Genomic DNA, 20,961 nt, shown 5'->3' on the forward strand with positions numbered 1-20,961 from the left:
TCTCTATCTTTTATGTTATGAGTTATGTCTTTGTGCTGTCTCTTTTACAAATTTATTGCTGTATTGGCGAACATTTATTTTTTGCGGAGCAAGGATAAATATTTTCTGTATTAAAATTCAGCATAGTTATACAAATTTTACTTGCCAAATTTGGTGTGAAAATGAACATTTAAAGATTACAAAAATGCAGCTTCTTCATTTATAAAAATAAGAAAGATACATGTACAAGTTTTGTATTGTATATAAATTATTTTAGTGTGATATCACAGCCAAAATTAAAAAAATATTACTATTACCGTATAAATAATATTTTTTATAGGGTAGGTCGATTGAAGCAAATGTGTTCAGAGATAAAACGTTATTTATTATTAACATTATTTGTTTCAAATCAATACAACATGATTTATAAAAAAAATATTTACGTATTGTTCCGCCCTCTTGCCATTCCATACCAAATGACAAGCTGTTAATTAGTTTTGGAACGCGCTAGTTGGTTTCGACCATAGATAAGTACCTTTCTCGTCGCTAGATATTTTGACGTTCGAACGATTTGAATTTAAAGTGACAGTTCGTCGGTTCGTTTGTCGTTAAAGTCAAAAGTCCGGTTGGTGGTTGTTAATATTAATTTATTAGGTATTCGGCGCTTTTTTTACGCAATTAAAACATTTGAAAATATTTTGCGGAAACGTTTTCCGCATCAAATATAAATAATCAGCGCTTTAAAAATGAACTGTTTAAAGGAATTATCAGAAAACTTTCCTAACTATTGTATAAGTCATCAAGAAGCACCTTCATACGTTAATGCGCATTGGAATGTGGACAATAAAACTGTCATACTTATTTACAAAAAGGTGAATATCTATAAATAAATACGCCTGAACCTTAGGTATGTTGTAGAGATCCGTTTAATTCATGTGTTTCTTCTTTTGACAGGGCCAGTACACAACTTGCGTGTCCCCGAAGAGAAAAGAACAAACTACTTTGATATCAGGTGAATTAAGTACAATTTATTACTCTGATATGGGATTTTACTGACTTTTTTACGAAAATCTAGCTTCTCAATCTATTTAGATTTATGATTACACAGAGGGCTCCAGAAATTTAGCCTGATGACATTTATAAAGTTGTACAAGTATGGGAAACAATATTGCAAACTTGATGAAGTTTTGATATTCAAACGAAAACATTCTAGGAAACTAGATAGTCGAATTTCAGCAGTAATCCTTCGATAATGCATGAAGTGCTAAAACGATCAACTGAGTTTTTAAGCTATTTTGTGTTCAAATCGCAATGTTTTTATAAATAGTTTTGATATATTTTACTTGTTACCGTGTGTGTGACCTAAATATGTGGTAGTTTATGCATCTACATTTATAAATACATATAACTTCACATCGCCTACTTAAGAAAAAATTTGGTCTGACTTCTTCATACAACGTAGTCCCATATTTTCTCCCTGGATTATAGCACTTGAACTAGGACCATAAAACAGTAGTAGTAATAGCCAGTTTTATCTGACATCTTTGGACGTACTGTATAAAAATATGATAACTATTTTTAAAAAACCCAAAACGCACAGATGACACAATATTTCATTCTGATACTCTTTCTAAAAAAAAAAAAGGAATCGGTTCAGTTTTGGGGTGCGGAAAATGGTACCGCGAAAAATCAATTTTGTTCATTTTAGTGCGACATAATTATTTCGACATGCAGATGTCTTTTTCGCACAGTATCGGGGAGGCATTTGCGAGAGAGTGACAGAATAACAACGTTCAATTACCTATTCATCAAAATTCCTCAGCCACCGCTTACCCACTTGATTCATTCTTAAAGATAGATTTTTCCATTTGAAATAAGTATTGTACTTATATTTTTCATTTTGAAATGTTTGAAATTAACATTACAAAATGGTTTTAGTAATACTTATAAGTATTGTTACATTTTTTTTTAGAATTTGATCTAACCGGGTCTCCACTAAAACTTGACATGGCTTATGATAAATTAGAGGATACATTTCTCTTAGATGTATCACAGTGCTGGCTGAGAGAAGAAATCTCACATCAGGCTCTCACAATTGAAGAAGCAAGGTAGAATCCTGATACATTTTATTTAACTTTTTGTATGTAATATAAATTGTACACTGACAGTTTTAATGCTAAATGGCAATTCCTTCCATCCAACCAATAAAATAAAAGTGTTTTTTATATAATGTAAGCACAAAACACATTAAAAAAAATATATAAAACTAAGCATGTACAAAAATATAAATAACAGTATTTGTCGGCCTCGTGGTGTAATGGTCAGTGTGTTAGCCTGCCATGCAAGAGGTCTCGGGTTTGATTCCCGACATGGTTAATATGAAATATTTATTTAAAAGGATGTTTTCATACTAGAATATTTCATAGTCCCTGAACTGGTACCTGAAGCGAAAGACTGATAATCTTACCTTCACGTAACAAAAATGATCAAGATACGCTGCGATTGGTGTACCAATGCAGTGCCCTATGCGCCATTAGGTGCGGAAAGGGAACTATGATGATATGATTTATTTATTTATATACACGCCCAATGGGCATTTTTAAGGACATATTTATAAATAGAAAATTATTATAAAGGCAAGTAGAAAGACACAATGGTATATAATAGACTTGGTGGGAGTGGAAGTGGGAGAGAAATGTTAATAATTGAATTTGATTCAGTGATCGTTTGAAAGAAGACAACTTGTTATCAAAGAAATCAAGACTGGTATATTTGTTGGCAGACCTAAGAATTCTGGGTCTATGCCCATGAATGGGAATGAAAACCATAGTTAGTTCTATAGTTATCAGTATGAAAGAGTAAGTTTTGTCTGAGGTTTCTAGTTGGGATATTTAATTTTATTGAGCTCAGTAGTTCAGGCGCATCAAAGAGTGAGTTGAGAATTTTAAATAGGACTAAAAGGTCGGATTTATTTCGACAGTCCTAAAGAGAAGATATATTTAAGCTAGTTTCTAACTCATTATACATATATTGTTCTCTGGATAAGCCCAACCTCTAGCCTATCTTTCTTAAAAATTGATGTTGAACTGATTCAATATTTTTGATGTGAACATCATAATATGGAGACCAGATAACAGAGGAATACTCTAGGTGCGGGCGAACTAGGGAACAGAAGAGAGTTTTAAGGGTATTGATATTTTTGAAGTCAGTTGTGCTTCTGTTATGTATTATTGTATTTGTATGTAAATTACCTAAAATCAATGCTAGTAGTCAATGGGAAAAGGGAATAAACAGGAAAGGAGAATGGATTAAGGAAGAGAAATGAGATGTTTCTTCAGATATCATTTAAACAGTGATACTGTAGAAACATCTTTGATAGTGGATGGGAGGTGATTCACAGTCAAGTCATTTGATATGTTGTAAATGGAATCTGAAATGTTTTGTTTTATGTTTGCACCACAGCAGGCCAGGAGGCCCCAATTACAGTGGTGAATTACATCACAGAACACCCAGGCTTGAAAAAAATCACATATTAATTTTTGTGTTCTCACCGGGAATCGAACCCGGAACCTTCCGTGTGTGAATCAAGCATCTTGACCACTATGCCACGTAGGCTGCCAAGGGTATTCTTACACTGCAATGTTTCATAGTACCCGAACTCACTAAACTGGCACCTGAACCTTATGTCTGACAATTCACCAATATGTCACAAAAAAATATTGAGATGTGCTGCATTTTGTGTATCGATGCACCGTTTTATGCTCCATTGGGTGTGGATAATGGACTGATGATGTTGTGATTAGAAATTAATACACTTTCCTAAAACTATATCAGTTTTTTTCGACTTCTAGAAATGTAGTGAACTTCTACAACGGTAAAATCCGCCAGTTACCTTGTGAAGAGCGAGTTCCATTATGGGTTGTTTGTGATGGTCAGGATCAGCAATCTACTCTGCTTATGGCTGCCTTGTCCTTTGCAGATAATTTTAACAGGGGCATAGTAGTTTATTTGGTAAGATTAACCATAATTACTTAGATATTTATATCAATAACATGTAGACATTATGGTAGACTTTGAAATAAACAAACCAAGATGTTTTTACTCTCTAAGATTTGTAAAGATATCTTATATTTTTTTATTCGTAATGATTTTATAAAGGGTTGGCTCGGGATGGGCACTTTTCAGAAAGCTTGGTCATATATTGGAAATGCCCGAACCCCCATCAACCTTAAACGGAAAGTATTTGATTCCTGTATTTTGCCAGTACTAACATGTGGGTTCATGACCATCACGCTACCTGGCTATGTTGGGGATCAGTTTTAGAGACAAAGCTGGAAATGAAATCATGAAAATCTAAACAGGAGTGCTGGGCATTATTGAAAGAGTTGCAAACCCCGGACGACCCTAGCTCCACTGGAGAGACGACATTGCGAGGCATGTGTTAACAGCGCGGATGCAAATAGCTGAGAAGACTGTTTGGCATGGAGTAGGCCTATGGTCAGGAGTGGATGCAGGCTGAAGAAGGGAAAAAAAGTATTAGGAAAAGCGACAAAAAAGTATATAAAAACAAAGTATTTGTTGAGTATAAAAAGAAGTACATACACCTAGCTAAAGTATTTCACAATTTGGAGTATGCCTACCAAATCTAGAGTCCCTATTTTAAAAAAGACAGAGTTGTTGGAGAAAGTCCAGAGAAGAGCAACTAAAATGGTAGTTTCTCTAAGAAATAAGTCATATGAGGACTGCTTAAAGGAGCTTGGGTTAAGTTCACTGGATGAGTGGAGGCAGCGTGGTGACTTGATTGAAACATTCAAAATCTTAACTGAGCAATATAATGTACCCAAGTTGAAATCAATGTTCACTATGAATGAAAACCGCCATCTCAGAGGTCATTCATTGAAACTAAACACTACCTCCTTTTCATCCAACCCCGGGAAGAACTTCCTGACAAACCGAGTTGCGAAGAAATGGAATGGCCTCCCCGAAAAAGTGATTGGTGCTAGTTCAGTTAATGTTTTCAAAAAGTGCCTAGATGCACACGTCAATTTATAATGTTTAATAACCATGGACACTTGATATACACGCATCAGCTTAATAGCTGCTAGTGTATTATTATTATTAATAATAATAATATAATATTCAAACATGTTACACACTAAGAAGAAAATAAAAAATATTTTTCAAGAAAATAAAAGAAAAGCTCTGCAAGAAGGATTTTTACAATATTATTGACCAATTTGGAATTAACTTATAAATAACATAAGCATATTAAAATGTTTATCATAAATTAATAATAATACATTGAATATCTTTGTTAAAAAATATTTATCACTATGTAAAAATAGTTGTAAAAATAGTATGTAATTTAAGAAGCAAAAAATTTAAGCTGCACGAAGAAAATGATCCTTGCAAATTCTATCATAGTAGAGATTAATATATAATACATGCATAGTTACATTTTTCTAATAAGGTCTTAAAAGCTTAGATGTTTTTGAATAAAATCATAGCCATACATTTAACATTCCTAAATATTTAATTGTTTCTTTTAACACTTAAATATCTGTTTCTATAATTTTATTTACTATCTACAGGAAACGACAACAGCAGCAGATCTAAGTGTGGAGAAAATGAAAGAAATGCATTTGAAAATATACGGTTGCTCCAAAGATCAAGTAAGAATTTTACTAATTTTTTTATTCACTCTCTGAACTTGTAGATGTAAAATATGTGTTTCCGAACAGCCCACCCAAATTTTATATTAATACATCCTATTGAATCGGAATTTTGTATTTTTACGTTAACAGCTCGCCTTTGCACTGATCAAAAATATAGGTTCATATTGATTGTGCAATGGACAAGTATTTTGCACCTTTGTGTCTTTTACAGAAACGGGATTTATGAATCTTTAATAATCCTTGTAATAAAATAATTTGATAAAGATAGGTTCAATTATAAATTTGTTTGGATTCTACTATATCTAGATAGATATGTACTGAACAACAATCAACTAAATTTGAATGTTTTACATGGTAATGTGTTGTCAGTTTTATTTTGTATTGCTAAAATTACATTATGATAAGATAATCAACAGTTTTCTTAGACTGTGGATGATTTGTTTCCCTTTTTTAGCCTTTGGTGTGCAAGGTCTCCGGAACATATCGCATCTCAGGGAAACGAATAAGTGCAGCCATGCAGAATTGTCCAGAAGAAGTGTTAAATAAACATTACACTGGAATGACTCAGCTGGAGTGTGAGTGGAATAAGCCAACTCTACAAGTTCCCATACATGAAACTAATATCAATTTGGTAAGTAATAAATTCACCTTTTAGTTAAAATATCTACTTCCAAATTTTTTTTTCATAAATATATTTTTTGCCTACAGGTTCAACAGACGATTATTGGTCATGAACTAAGTACAGTAACAGTATTATGGAAGTCGGTGTGCGCCCTTCAGGGTATTAACTCCGCTATCCTCAACCTCTCCAGCACTGTAATGCCTGTGAAACTTGAAGATGTCTCTATCAAGTAATTATGTCTTTTGAAATGATATAAACCACTGGTTTTTGTTAGAAAATTGCTTGTGATTTCACATATGCTCTAAATATCTCTCACATATGCTCTAAAAATATTTTTAGGCATATCCACCTACTGTATCTTGCCCGCTGAATACCCTATTTAATGCTGAGAACAGGTTCTGTGTTGTGTGCTTAATAAATCTGCATTATTTAGTGTGACAGTTGAATTTCACAATTTTAATTTTTGTGTTTATATGAGGATAAGTTTATGTTATCATAAAAAAGACCTTCATTCTTGATATTGTGGAAGCCGTATTTATGATAGAACATGAAATAAAATTATTTGCCGGGATCTGCATTTTTAAGGGCAATATTTTTAATTCGAAATTAAATAAAGCTAACTTAACTACCAGACTTAACTTAACAAAAGATGTTAATAATATTATCATTAACAATAGAATGTGAATTTAAAATAGAGCAAATTGTTTAGTTAAATTAATGTAATTCGTAAGGGTTTATAAATAATAAATTTCAAATAAAAAATAAATATCTTCTTCTCCCTTTAAGAGGTTGAACATTTATTCACACACATACCTGCCAAAATTAAATAGCGAAGAGGTTATTTTCTAATTACTGGTATACCTAAGTACATCTATATTTTTTTCTGGTTATGTTGGTAGCCAGCATTACACAAAAAAGTTAGTTTTTCAGTTTGACAGCTGGCCTGTTTGTTTGTTTTATAGCGAATTCTTGTCTTCCTTCTAAATTATATTTGAATACAAGAAACATATATTGTGAGATAATAACATATTATGATTCATGAACTTTGACAATTTATTATCAGTTTGAGAGCTAATGTTTATTAAAATAATAAATGAACAGTGTATAATTTCCCAAACACAAAATATGTTTTTTTAAATTATTAAAATTTTTCTCATAATTTCTTTAGTTATAATATTTTTTATATCCATAGGAATTAATTCAGGTTTGAAATGATAAATTGAAATTTTATCACAAATTTGAAATAGTTGTCTGGAGCATGTGATTTGTTTAGTAAATGTAGTTATTCTGTCTATTGAGTTTGAAAAAGTAAATAATTACATTTAGAAGTAAAAAAATTGCTCCATCATTGTAACGATTCCCGCGAATTCTTATTAAATACCTATTAAATTAATTACTAATTGATGTCCTCAGGACTTGCACCTCATCTTGCCTAAGCTCTACCCGAGAGCAGCTAGAGGCTCGCCTGTGCTCGTTATTGAAACAGGTCGAGGAGTACGGTTGGCTCTCTTGGGAACCCATCGCTGGGTGTACATGTATCGCCGGCGAACCTACTTCGCTGCAGACGGTCTTCAGGGAACTAGCGGAAAACGGATCATCAAACGATTTTACATATAGGCTGTGGGATATTTTAAAAGGTATTGATTGATTTATTCATGTGTATTTTTTCACACATCATTGTTGCGCCAACAATATCTGTTAAGTGATTTTTCTTTTTTAAAATAAATTTTTAATTTCTCACTGAGATTATACAATTTTGTTTCAGTAAAATATACTTAAATATTTTTTAAAAATTGAATAACGTATGTTTCCTTTTTTTATCAATTAAAAAATATGAATAAAAAATCCATCAACAAAAGGTACATAGTTTTATTAATCTCTAACAATTTTTACAATGTTACTTTACAGTTGTTGCCAGCGTAATGATGATATTATTTTGTAACACATTATTAAATACAATAATGTCTATGTCCAGGCAGATGAAGAAAATAGTTCTGTATGTGAAATATAGTCACTATACTGGACGAGTATTTTTGATTTGATAAATTGTAGTATCCATGTAGTGCCTTTGTTACAAAATTGTAAATCAAATGTGGTTATTCAATTAATTTTTTTGTAAAACTTAGATTAATTATGTTATCAGTGAGCTTGGGGTGACTTTGCGAAAATTGTTCTTAATGAATAATTTTTTATTATTATCATCAAAGATACCATGTCATTTTCAATAGGAACGATATACAGCTTTTAACTAAGGGAATGGCCCTTAGACACGAGCATTTTATATCCGTGCGATTTTTATTCGTATTTAACACCTTAAACTCATGCTAGAAAAAATGAAGAACAGTCATTGGGAAACATCGATGGTCAAGAATGATGAAAAAAGAAATTAATTATGCACAAGCTTCTAAAACATCTAAAACTTGATTTTAGTGAAAATAAATAAATACAGTCGGAACATTGAAATATATTCAATCCAGAGTGAGTTAATATGTGTAATGTTAAATAGGATATTACTGGACTAGGACTGCTATTATTTATCATAATAAATTATTTTAATCTGTTGTGGATTTATGTCGTTTCAATGTTAATTTATTTCTATACCGTATTCGCCGACTACTAGAACCTTTACATGTTTTGTATGTCTAAATACTTGTAGTTATTTTGATATTATGGCTTGCAAGTCAGAGAAAAATTGGCAATCTGGCCCATACTTGGAAAACGTTGCCCATGCCTGTCATAATGCATTATAAGTACAATAGAATTAGGAAGTTAAAAATATTAACAACCTTAAAAAAATTACGTTGCATGCTGATTTCCATGCATTATTCGATTAGCATACTCTTGGAAAAACACACCAGTTTGACATAAAATACTTGATAAAAATTGTACACAAAATTCCACTGAGAAACATGCAAGGCGATGACATAACATTAACCAAAACTGCTGACATACACACATATAATACAAGACAACAATAACACAACCACATGTAAAAAAGTGAACACAAACGTACGACAGTCAAAAATACTATACAATAGACTTAAACACTACAATGACTTACCTTACCACTTGAAAAATTACATGGGAGACAAATTTAAAATCAACCTGAAAAAGCACACGATGACTACACTTACCAAATGAGACTAGACCTTATAATATTTCTCTATAACCTTACGGGTTTTTGAAATAATGAATAAATAAAAAAATTTGAAATTAATATAGAGACTGCAGAACATTTTAGAGAATGAAATTGCATGTCTAAGCGTTTACAGGGCTTATTACTACCTGTCATTGGCTGAATTTTAATGGCTTCTTTACTTTGTAACATTTACCATTTTGCCTATGTTTGAACATCCATATTATTCAAATGATCCATTATTTAATTCATTACTTTTATTACAGACTGTAACTCGGCTGATGATCTAATCACCCTGTTGGTTTACTCGTTGAAAGAAATTTACAAAAGAAACATGAGACCATTTGTGAGTACTTTAAATTATTAAGGATATTAATATAAAATTATTGGCGGCCTCCATGGTGTAGTGGTCAAGACGCTTGACTCACACATGGAAGTTTCCGGGTTAGATTCTCAGTGAGAAAACAAACAAATTAATGTGAATTTTCTCAAGCCTGGGTGTTTTGTGATGTAATTAACCACTGTAATTGGACCTCCTGGCCTGTTGTGGTGCAAAAAAAAATTATGGATGTTTGTACAGTGAGTGCTATTGTAATTGGACACTTTAAATCGAATGGTCAAATATAAGTAAATGTAAGAATGTATCTCCACTATAAAATATACCCTTTTTTGTTGTTTTTTTCTTAAACTGAACACAAAACATTTATTTATTTTGGACCATTAGATTTAGAATTACCAATTACTGTAGCATTTCTAATTACTATAGCACGCACCTAATACTTTTTATACTGATTTATTTATAGTAATGAAAGTACTGTATTTAGTTTAATTCCACTTTTATTTTGAATTTTCACCAGTGACCGGGTTTTGCCGTGACTGACATCGTCAGACTGGTGGAAGACTACACAAATCTTATGTTATACATGAGTGTATAATTATGGGAATAAACAAGTTTAAATTCAACACATTTAAGTAACATGAAAAATATATGATTATTTTTAACGATGAATGAATAATTTTTTTTTGTCTTATAATTTCAGATTTTATTTTTAAATTTATTTTTGCATGATTTTTCAAATAATTAATAAAACAGATTATAAATTTGTTTTAAAAAATATGTAAATATTCAAAATCCTCAATTATAAAAGTTTTGTCCAATTGAAATTTTTCTGCCAGTATTTTTACATTTAAGTCTAGAGCATTCATTTTATTTTTATGTAATTCCATTTTTCTTTCATAAATTTTTCATAACTAAATACCATATTTCACATATTATAATTTGAATAATTTTTCAAAGTGGTCAATTGATTTTAAAAGTAGCCTTACTGAATATTTATTTTTTTATTCGGTGAATAAACATATTCAGAATTGAACTTGAACTTAAACTTGAAAACTGAGTAAATATTATAGAAATTGCAATAAAAATGTAAAATTTTGCTATGAAAACATAGTAGGTTAAGTAAATCAAACCATATGCTCTACTTGATCGATAAATTGAATCCTACTGTCACTTAATTACTAAAATTGGACGTATATATGCAGAAAAGATCCAACTCACTTTGGATCTTTTTTTGCATTTATTGTAAAAATCGATAGAGAATATCTCATTTATATTTAAACAAAAAAGATTTATCCGGTCAGACAAACACTTACGTAGTAATTCAATTTTAAAACACGGTCCATAATGCAATACTAGAATTTTACATTTTGCACAAAGAGTCAAATGATATTTGGTCTTAATGTAGTTGAAAAATGTTTTCGTACAAAAGATATGTAAAAGAAATTTTTGCATCAGGAATAGCGCAAATGCAAATATTCCGTTTACTTCATATAATTAGATAAAACTGATCATTTTACCTTCATGTAACATATGATCAGATTTGCTCATAATTCTAAATTATCCCTGGATACGTTACGATAGGTGCAGTGCCGTATGCCCAATTAGGTGTTTAAATTGAATAATGATGAAATAAGATAGTAAATTTCAAATACATTTGTATGTCTGCATAGGCAGACAAATAAATAAAAAGATTGCATATTTCATGGATATAATGCATGTCTATTAACTAATTATTCATAATAAATCCAATATAATAATAATAAACAATAACATTACTAGTTAATTTATTATATCATTGCTCTAGTAGCATAATCCAGGGAGAACATACGGGAATACGTTTGTTTGAACCACGATTCCTCTTATTTCATTTCATTTCATTTATTTATTTAGATATTTAGAACATTACAGAAAAAAGACCCAATTCATTCTAAATACAATAATGGATCACAAATTACAGTAGATAGTTATGTTATTAAAATAATATAACAAAATACAATATTGATTTAAACTATTTATTATTTTAGAAGGTTTTTGAGTAAATTTTCCGATTTTTCTCTATACATACCCAGTAGCCAAATTTTACAAAATGTAGTTTGAACTTTTTTTACATTTAAAAATCTTAAAATCTGTTTAAGCAAAAAGATCCAGCTCCATAAATGGGCATTCAACTCATAAATGAAATGTTAATTTTGAACAAATGAAACACCATTGGCAAGAGAAATACTATTTCTATCATTAACAATAATTTTTCAAATCAAGTAGTTATTGAATAAACAAAATAAATTATTTTAATTAAATTACAAATTTAAAAGCTTCAATTAAATTAACTTAACAATGGAACCACCATGTAAAGCGCCCTTGAGGTATTTTATTACGAAAATGGCGCTATATAAGTTATCCATAATTAATTTAATTTATCTCTAATTTTATATTAGGGTGAACTTATATTTCCTCAAATATCTCAAAACTGTTATGTGACCGATAGATCTTTTCTGCATATTTACGCCCAATTATTCAACAATTTTTTTTTCGTTTTTGTAGATTGATCCCGGTAACACGACACTTATCGGTGTCCTCGTGAAGAAGCTAGCCAGAGGAAGTTCTCCCCAAGCATTGGCATCCCTCAGTAACCTGTACAGCAACCCTTCGCGGGCCCTCTCCATCATTGGTCAGTTGGGGCTAGCCAAGACTTGCTGGGAGTACACAAATATCTTTACCCTGGTAGACAGCACACTGGGATACAATGACCGCCTTAAGCTTCAAAACAAGTTAGTCGAACATCCAAATATAAAATATGACGTATTTTATTTATTTTTTTAGAATTAATAGCATATTTAGTGTAATAATTTTGGTTTTATTTTATGTTATTTGCTATAATACTTTAAGTACTTTTTAACTGTGAACCCTCTGGGAGTTTATTAAATAAATAAATACATATATATTAATAACCCTCTAAATATATATAATAATATTAATAACTAATAATATTAAATCCAGTCTTTCAAAATTTGGACAAACTCTTAATATTGTTGATAAAAGCAACTGGTCCAAGGATGAAGTATAAAATATGAAAAATATTTTCAGGCATTGCCTAATATGCAGGTGATACAATTCAGTCAGATGAATCTTACTCATATAAATAAAGGTTTGTCAACAGATGGAGGAATTGAAGGAATATGGACGTTCAAACACAGACAGGATGATGAATGTTACACAGTGTAAAGTGGCCACTTAAACCTGCCAATGGCAGTAAATGTAAATGCCCAGACTTCCATATTACCGTCTCTTAGATGTTCTCCATCTCTTTTGTAATGTATTACGAAAAACAAATGTAATAAAAATGAAACAATCCAAAAATATTTACAATTTAGAAAGAAAGGTCTTGAACGAATAAATATTTGTGTTAACTAGATCAACATGAATGTATTCCAAATGAAACACTTTTAAATGCTGAAACAATAAATAATATAGACCGCACACCAAATTTCCATTTCTTTGAATGCTGTCCAAAGTGTGTAAAATTAAGATTTTAAAATTAGTTACTGGGTTTTGGGTCTATTCCATATTTAGATCTTAATCCTTTGATCTGATTAGACTGGGAAAAATATGTTTTTTTTTACTAAGGCTTCATTTTCTTTTTAGAGCATCTGAAGTAAACGAAGAAGTGTACAACCAGACCATAATGGACATGTCTCTCGGTTCCGGAGATGTCAGCATAAACCCATTTGACACCAAGTGCAACCTGATGGACAGCACATTTATGCAGGACCCGGAGTCTACCCCTGTCGGCCACCTCGCTGACTTGACTCTCGATGACTTCGCCTCTCTGAAGAAGCACAATATCCATGTGAAGACTGAGAAGAAACTCCCAGAGAAAGAGCAGCCATTGTTTTCTGACGAAGTTGATTTGGAGTTCTCTTCCAAGGAGTGGAAGTTTAAGCTGACGAGGTTGGCACAACTTCATACTTGCTTAGAGCATCTCTTCAGGACACAGCAGTCTCTCAATTCAGATTTTAGTAAGTTGACATATTATATTCATATCTTCACAAATGCAATTTTGTACACATTAAATTTGTATTGTAACGGCTAAGCCCACTGACCTATGAATAGACACATTATTCCAATACTAGCTACATCTAAAATATTGCATTTTATTTATATGTATGTTAGTTATTTATATATATTATTTTATGGTGCTAAAATTAGTTTTTTTGTGTTATAATGGTGAAATTGGCTCTGGACTATTTGGCCTTTTCACTGATTTTTTTATTAATTTATTATTATTGTATTCATTTTTAAATAATGGAATTTTTTTTATTGCTGAATATTAAAAAATTGTCTAAATAAATTAGTAATTTTATTGATAGTAAAAATTTGTTATAAGTAGGTAGAAAGAAACAGGGATTCCTTGCAATATTAAACATCATAATATTCAATCCTAGCGCCAAAAGATCTAGTGAAATCGACTCTAGCGGACGATTTTATCATCTTGTCTACGCATGCGCAATCGTCCCTGTGCATATTCTGTTTTGCACAATATTTTACCCTAAATTTGTAAGAAATATATCAAATCTCCTAAAATCGTCATTTGAGTAAGACAGACAATACTTCATACTAATGAATTGTGCATTAGAGGGAGAAGATAGTATACATATTCCGGGCATTGCCAACGCATGCGCAGATTTGAAGTTTGTTTGTAATGTCACTTTGAACATGCGTAATGACATGATATTAGTACGAATTTAGTTAACTATAACGTGCGTATTATGTTGGGCACTTTTAGCGTTTCTGGTTCTGAAGCGCGGGCTGTCATACTATTGCTCGTTTATCACGTCAGACCTATCATATTATTGAACTTAATAATATACAAGTTGACAAAGTGTAAAGAAATGCACTACCAATGTTTTCGGTCAGGAGCCGCCACTGGCTGTGATTTATATTTCTGTATTTACTTTTCTAGATGCATTAAAGCCTATTGCCGTCCAACTGTTAGAGTACTATACAGCGGACAATTCACCCATCAAAACAGTAGGACAACTTCGTAATGAACCAGTACAAACATTTACCGTTCCTGTGCAGTACAAATCTGTGAAGGAACATCTTCAGTTGTAAGTATTCTGTTTGATCAAAATCGGTTTATTTTAAACCCAAGCAAACACCTTATATGCTTTAAGACAGTAGATTCTAGAACGAGTAAAACTTATGTTAAATTAATGAAAACAAGTTGCACCTGAGCGATAATAATAGCACTAGTCAGTATTGTGTAAGTACGCTGAAATTTTATTTATGGTTTCGGCATTTACTTTGTGGAACAGTTTGTATGTACACCTGACGATGGGTAATTATGAATACCCAACATTCTTTGTGTATAATCTTTGTGTTAATATTAAACTCGTGAGTGGTGTAAAAATACAAAATGTTTTCAAATTTACATTTGAAGTAGTTAGTAAATTATACCTTGATAAAGTTTTGAAACCGGTCGGTAAAAAAAAATAAAAATGATGAAAAACAAAGTTCTTTTATTTGAATTTTAACAAAACATTTTAGTTATTTTATACTTAGAAATGTTCCTGAATATATTTCCTCTCTGCACAATCAACGGTATAATTGTTTAAAATATTTATGTGACCTTAAAAGCAAATTTTTTTATGTTCCCTGGGTTCAAAGTAAACCTTTTTTTTATTTTTAATAAAACAACTTTACTTTTATTTGTCTACAAAAAAAAAAATATTGTGCAAGAAATAGTATCGTCTATATGTAAGTTCAATACTGCGGATGAACCATTTGTCAAAACTATTTAGGAGGGACAAAAAACCTTGCGATTTCGTTAATTTAAAAAAAAAAAAGCCGTTTATTTTGATTTATATTAGAAAATGTTTTCAGGCTATCGTATGCGTCTATGAGAAGTTAATTTGAGTTAAGTCTACTACGCTATGATACATTCCCACCTATCCTATTAATCATGTAATTGGGGTTTCACCAACAAAAATCAGATTTCGGAGAAGCAAGTTCTTCAGAACAGAGCTCTAAGAAACATTCTTAGACTGAAATGGGATTCCTATGTCAAAGATATTTACCGACACAAAAATATGTCCTTTCAAGGTAATGGCACTGCATGACAGCACTAACCATATTTGGATTATCATAAACTTTTCTGGTCACACAAATTTATTCGTGACATTCACAACCACAATACACGAAACTCAAAAAATCTTCATGTATCTAAATATTGCTCAATGAAGTTGGGAAAAAATCTCTTGAAAATGTTGGCCTTTCTCAATTTAATAAACTGCCTGATGAACTAAAAAACGAATAGTCGAAAAATAAAATCTAAGAGTGTACCAATTAAAAAATATTAATTGGATCTTTTTGATGGTTATAGGTATTACATAGTTTACATAGTTTCTAAAAAAAGTGCTTAATACTGTTTTATGTTTTCATACTATTTTGGATTGCATTAACTGATATGTATTGTCACAAAAATGTTTTCTTTCTATGTACTGTCCCAAATGAGTTTTTTTTATAACTCCTAGGAGTATAATGACTTGTTCATGTATTATATGTTTTATTAGTGATAAAAAAAAGATTAAAAAATGTAGCAATTAAACTGGCATTTACGTATGGCTTTATTCCCTGTATTGCCTTTATGCAAATCGAGTACGTCTCATCCGCTATATGGGATTTAGGGATATAAGCAGTATTGCTTTGCTTCTTTAGTAGGGAGGATTCATTCACAGTACTGAAATTAATCGATTTCAAGCAGTCTATTAGTCAATTTCGAAATTCAAATACACCAATCAATGCGGCTTGTCCCATCCAATTGAAAATGTCAAAAAAAAATATTTTGTTTAGATAGACAATATCTTAAACTCAAAATTCATTTATGTTTTTTTTTCCAGCAAACACGCGACAAGCTACCGTGTAACATTCTCCAGTCAGTTGTTTAAGGATAGTGAAAATAATCAAAATAAAGAGCCTACGCAGACCATCACTTCATCATACGTCTGCAGTCAACAATCCGTGTTCCCTCCATCCATCTATATTCCTAAAGGTAGGCACTCTTAAAATCTTTAATTTTTTACTTGAGTTATTCTGCTTAGGTTGGTTAATAATTTCTGCATACGGTATATAATTGTTTTTTTTTTTCATCATAAAAGATGGCTAATCTACGTGACTTTCGTGACGCTGAAAATATTTCATTTACCATTTCACATTCTTCTTCTGCTTTTCTCTGTGACCAAGCGGATGAAAAATACACTTCTCTGTGTGAAATAGAAACAGAGCCCTTGATGTTCGACTCGATGGCCGCTCTTGGGTAAAAATTATGATTATGAAAATCGAGTGGAGAAAAGTCCGCCTTGTTGAGTAGTGGTTGGCCCATTTGTCTGCCATTCTCAAGATTCTAGGTTGGATTCCACGCAGGATGGGCTTGATCTATTGATTTTAATCCCCCTCACCTTTATGTAACGGCTTCTGCACATAATATGGACATATTTCTCCGTACATATCGGCAGTTTAGAAGCTTCCTTTTCATTCAATTGTCATTCGTAATGTTATTCTTCCTTACATCACATCAACAGTCTACATTACGTAATAGGTTTAACAGCCCGTAAAATAATGCTGACCACAATTGTTTAGTAAATAAATAACATATGAATGAAATACACTGCATTTGGTTCCAATACAGTGCCCTATTTACCACTGGGTGTGCAAAGGGAAATTATGATATTCTTCTCCTTGACTCTGCACCTGAGGGTTAGATTTGGTCTCTTACAGGTGTGCGCTTCATGAACTCCTGTGTCTTGTGACCATATTTCTCCAGTCCTTTTCCACACAATTATTATTTATTATGCCTCGACCAAATGTTTCATCTATTTTACATTTTAAATAATTCACAATTTGTTTATTTATTTATTTATACATTCACAAATAATTAATCATTTTTGTTTATTGGGACACAAGTCGTATAATATGTATAAATGAGGAAGTTAAATGCAAAACCGCCACTGTGCATGATCACTATTTATGGGAAGATCAACAAAACCAACAAAACTATTCCTTTTATTTATTTATTTATTTATTAACGGACATTGTCCATGTATACAATTTATAAGGTTTAAATATTACAATAAAAGAATAGTTTAAAACATTTTAAAAAAAGAGAAAGAAGCATTGACAAACATAAGGGACATCGAGACAAGATCTGGACTATTTATTTAGTGCTCGTTTAAATCGTTGTAAACTTAAACCAAAAAAGTCCAGATCTTGTTTTGAGTTAACAATACGACAAAGACGGGTCATTGGAAAATTTAGGCCATAGTTTGTTCTATGCTGATTGATGAACAGTACTTCATTGTTTCTCAATCTACGAGTCAATGTGCACATTCAACTCAAAATGAATACTCTTTTCGCTACCTGTTATAACTACGCACAAGTTACACATTGAACTTAAAAGAAATAGTTTTTCTGTTACCGGTTTAGTTGGTCTTCCCAAAAACAGTGATCATGCACAGTGGCGGTTTTGCATTTACCCCCTCAAATATGAAATATTTTTTTTATATTCTCACAGCGTTCTCAAAGAATGTATGACAAACATTTTGAATTCAAACTCTAGATTTTTTTTAAATCTAATATTTTGAATCATCACATTGCTGATATAGTAAAATACATTTTTTTTTTACTGAATTCAAGATATTTGAACTACAAACTATAAAAGTTTTTTGAGAAAATACAATTCTTGTACATATCAGATATGCAATTATTTACGTTAGATGCAAAACAGTTTAAAATAGTTATGTGGTGGATATTTTCATATCATATTCGCTAACTATTACTCAAGGCTAATTTTACAACAATCACACGTTGTTCTTGTATTCAAGCTCTCAAGTTTAAACATTTTCTAAGATTTGGCAAACCATTTTATAATGATGATTCAATGAATATAACTAAATAAAGGAGTTTTTAAACAGTGTGTCATAAAATTATGTGCTTCACCTCAATCTTATCTATGAGAGCAGTCATGGTAACGGTGATAGGGAAGAAGCACGTCGCCAGGATTAATTTCTGCCCGCTTTTGTCTGCAGCACTAATGGAGGCTACCCGGGCTCCGATTATAATGGGAAACCAACAGAGTTCTCTTCAATTTTCTTTAAAGTTAAATCGAATGCATAGAAGAAACATTCACATTATATCACTTAACAATATTTTAAATAATCCCAATTCGCCTGTTTATCTGAAAAAGCTCTTCCAACCTATATCGCAGCAAGGACTATCTCTTCGTTCTAGTAAAGAGAGAATCCTTTCAATACCCATTCACCTCTCTAATTTTTTTTACCTCCTCTTTCACAGTAGTAGCTGCTCGACTATGGAATAATCTACCCAGTAATGTCAGAGACGCCCCCTTCTTTATTTCCTTTCTCCTCCTTCTTTCCTTCCCTCTTTACCTCCTCTTCATAGTATAGTGTATATATTTAGTCAATTTTTATTTCTTAAAAAAATATTTATGTTTATCAGTATTTTGTTTTATAATGAAAATATTATAATATACCAACAATATGTTCATATACCACAGATTTTCTCAAATTGAATGGTTTGGGTAGGTAGGAAGAAATTGCCTTAGGGCAATATGCCCGCTCTTATGCATATGTATGTAAATTGCAAATGTATATAAAGTGTTTCTTCTTCTTTCAAGTCGGTCCCTCGATGCTGAGGATCGTGATGATTATGAACACTTCTAATTAGTCTGTTCCACTCCAGTCTGTCCTCAGCCCGACGTACTGACTCATCAAATTTTAGCCCCGTAGCCACCTTTATTTGGTCAGTCCATCTATATGGGATTCCCCGGCTTCTCCTACCTTCAACTCGGCCAGACATTATTGCCTTTTCTAGATTGTCTGGCTCACGTCTAGCAATATGTGTTTAATAAAGTGTTTAAATAAATAAAGAAATGTTCTGTACGAAAAATTTTATTTTCGTTAAAAATAAATGAAAATGTTCAATCTATAATTAATGAAGAAGATTTTTTTTTGGTATAAATATATGCATAAATTGATTTTACTTTGCATTGTAACCTGAGCCCTGGAGAGTGACGTCAGTCACCTTATCACCGTGTCAGATTGAGATTCTTTGATCTGACCCTATATTACCAAGTTCTTCATTGTTTTTTTCGCTTTGTGACGTGAAAAGTTCCCGAGAACATGCAGTTGCATTGCAGATGAAAGACTGTTCAATCTCCAATTCCCGGAGAATTGAAACATTTGTCCTATAGGCTGTCCATGACCCCAACAGTCTGCCACAGCACCACATTTCCAACTCAGACTTACTATCGTTCTTCACACTCTTCCATATATTCTGGAGCTTATAAGACGATGGGGATCTTAACCAATAGATATGACTTAAAAATACGAAATTTTGTGTTAGTAAATAAGCCGTTTCTAACAAACCACTGTTTTCTTTTTTTTTCAGATCTTCCTGAAGATAATGAATCCCTTTATTATCACTGCACAAAATACATTTTACTCGAAAACAGTATTTAAGAAACTATCTGAAATAAATATTTTTACCACACATGTTTTATTTGGGTTTTTTAACATTCCTTGACACGCTGTATGCTTCATCATCATCATCAGCCGTCTCTTGTCCAATGTTGAACATAGGCCTCCCCCTTTAGTCTCCATATTTCCCTATCCTGAGCCAACCGCATCCAACCACTTCCTGCAACTCGTCTTATGTCATCAGACCACCTTGTCTGAGGCCTGCCGGCACTTCTTCTACCCGTTCTGGGTCGCCATTCCTGGACTTTTTCGGTCCATCTAGAGTCTGTGATTCTGGCTATATGACCAGCCCAGCTCCATTTCTGGTTGGCAGCCCTATGGACCACATCGGCGATCTTTGTTCTCGCTCTAATCCATGTATTGGTTTTTCTGTCTCTCAACGAAATACCCAGCATTCTCCTTTCCATGGCTCTCTGTGTCACTGATAATTTGTGTAAATTTTTTTTCGTGAACACAAAAGTTTCACAGCCATATGTCAGTACAGGGAGAACACAAGCATCAAAAAGTTTCTTCTTTAAGTAATGTGAATACTTCGGAGATTTTAGGATATATGCTTCATATTATCTGAAAAATGTTTACTTTAATATTCCTTTTCGTTTTTTATAGTAGACTTTCAAAAGTATCAAATTATTCCAAGTTGTTTTGCATTCTATCGT

At 31.9% G+C, this 20,961-nt stretch overlaps 1 protein-coding gene across 1 annotated transcript; it reads left to right on the plus strand.

Moving 5' to 3' along the window:
* Positions 1-543: 543 nt before the first annotated feature.
* Zwilch (zwilch kinetochore protein) lies at positions 544-20,324 on the plus strand. Its single transcript, XM_088242746.1, has 14 exons — positions 544-851; positions 934-991; positions 1,952-2,087; positions 3,831-3,990; positions 5,571-5,651; positions 6,109-6,285; positions 6,363-6,505; positions 7,690-7,913; positions 9,679-9,758; positions 12,294-12,520; positions 13,395-13,768; positions 14,713-14,860; positions 16,652-16,803; positions 20,217-20,324. The coding sequence occupies exons 1-14, from the start codon at positions 726-728 to the stop codon at positions 20,285-20,287; spliced, it is 2,157 nt and encodes a 718-aa protein (XP_088098872.1). The 5' UTR covers positions 544-725; the 3' UTR covers positions 20,288-20,324.
* Positions 20,325-20,961: the final 637 nt, after the last annotated feature.

This window comes from Micrasema longulum, unplaced genomic scaffold (genome assembly GCF_059751315.1).
Source record: "Micrasema longulum isolate JH-2025_06_02 unplaced genomic scaffold, ASM5975131v1 h1tg000163l, whole genome shotgun sequence".
NCBI lineage: Eukaryota > Metazoa > Arthropoda > Insecta > Trichoptera > Brachycentridae > Micrasema > Micrasema longulum.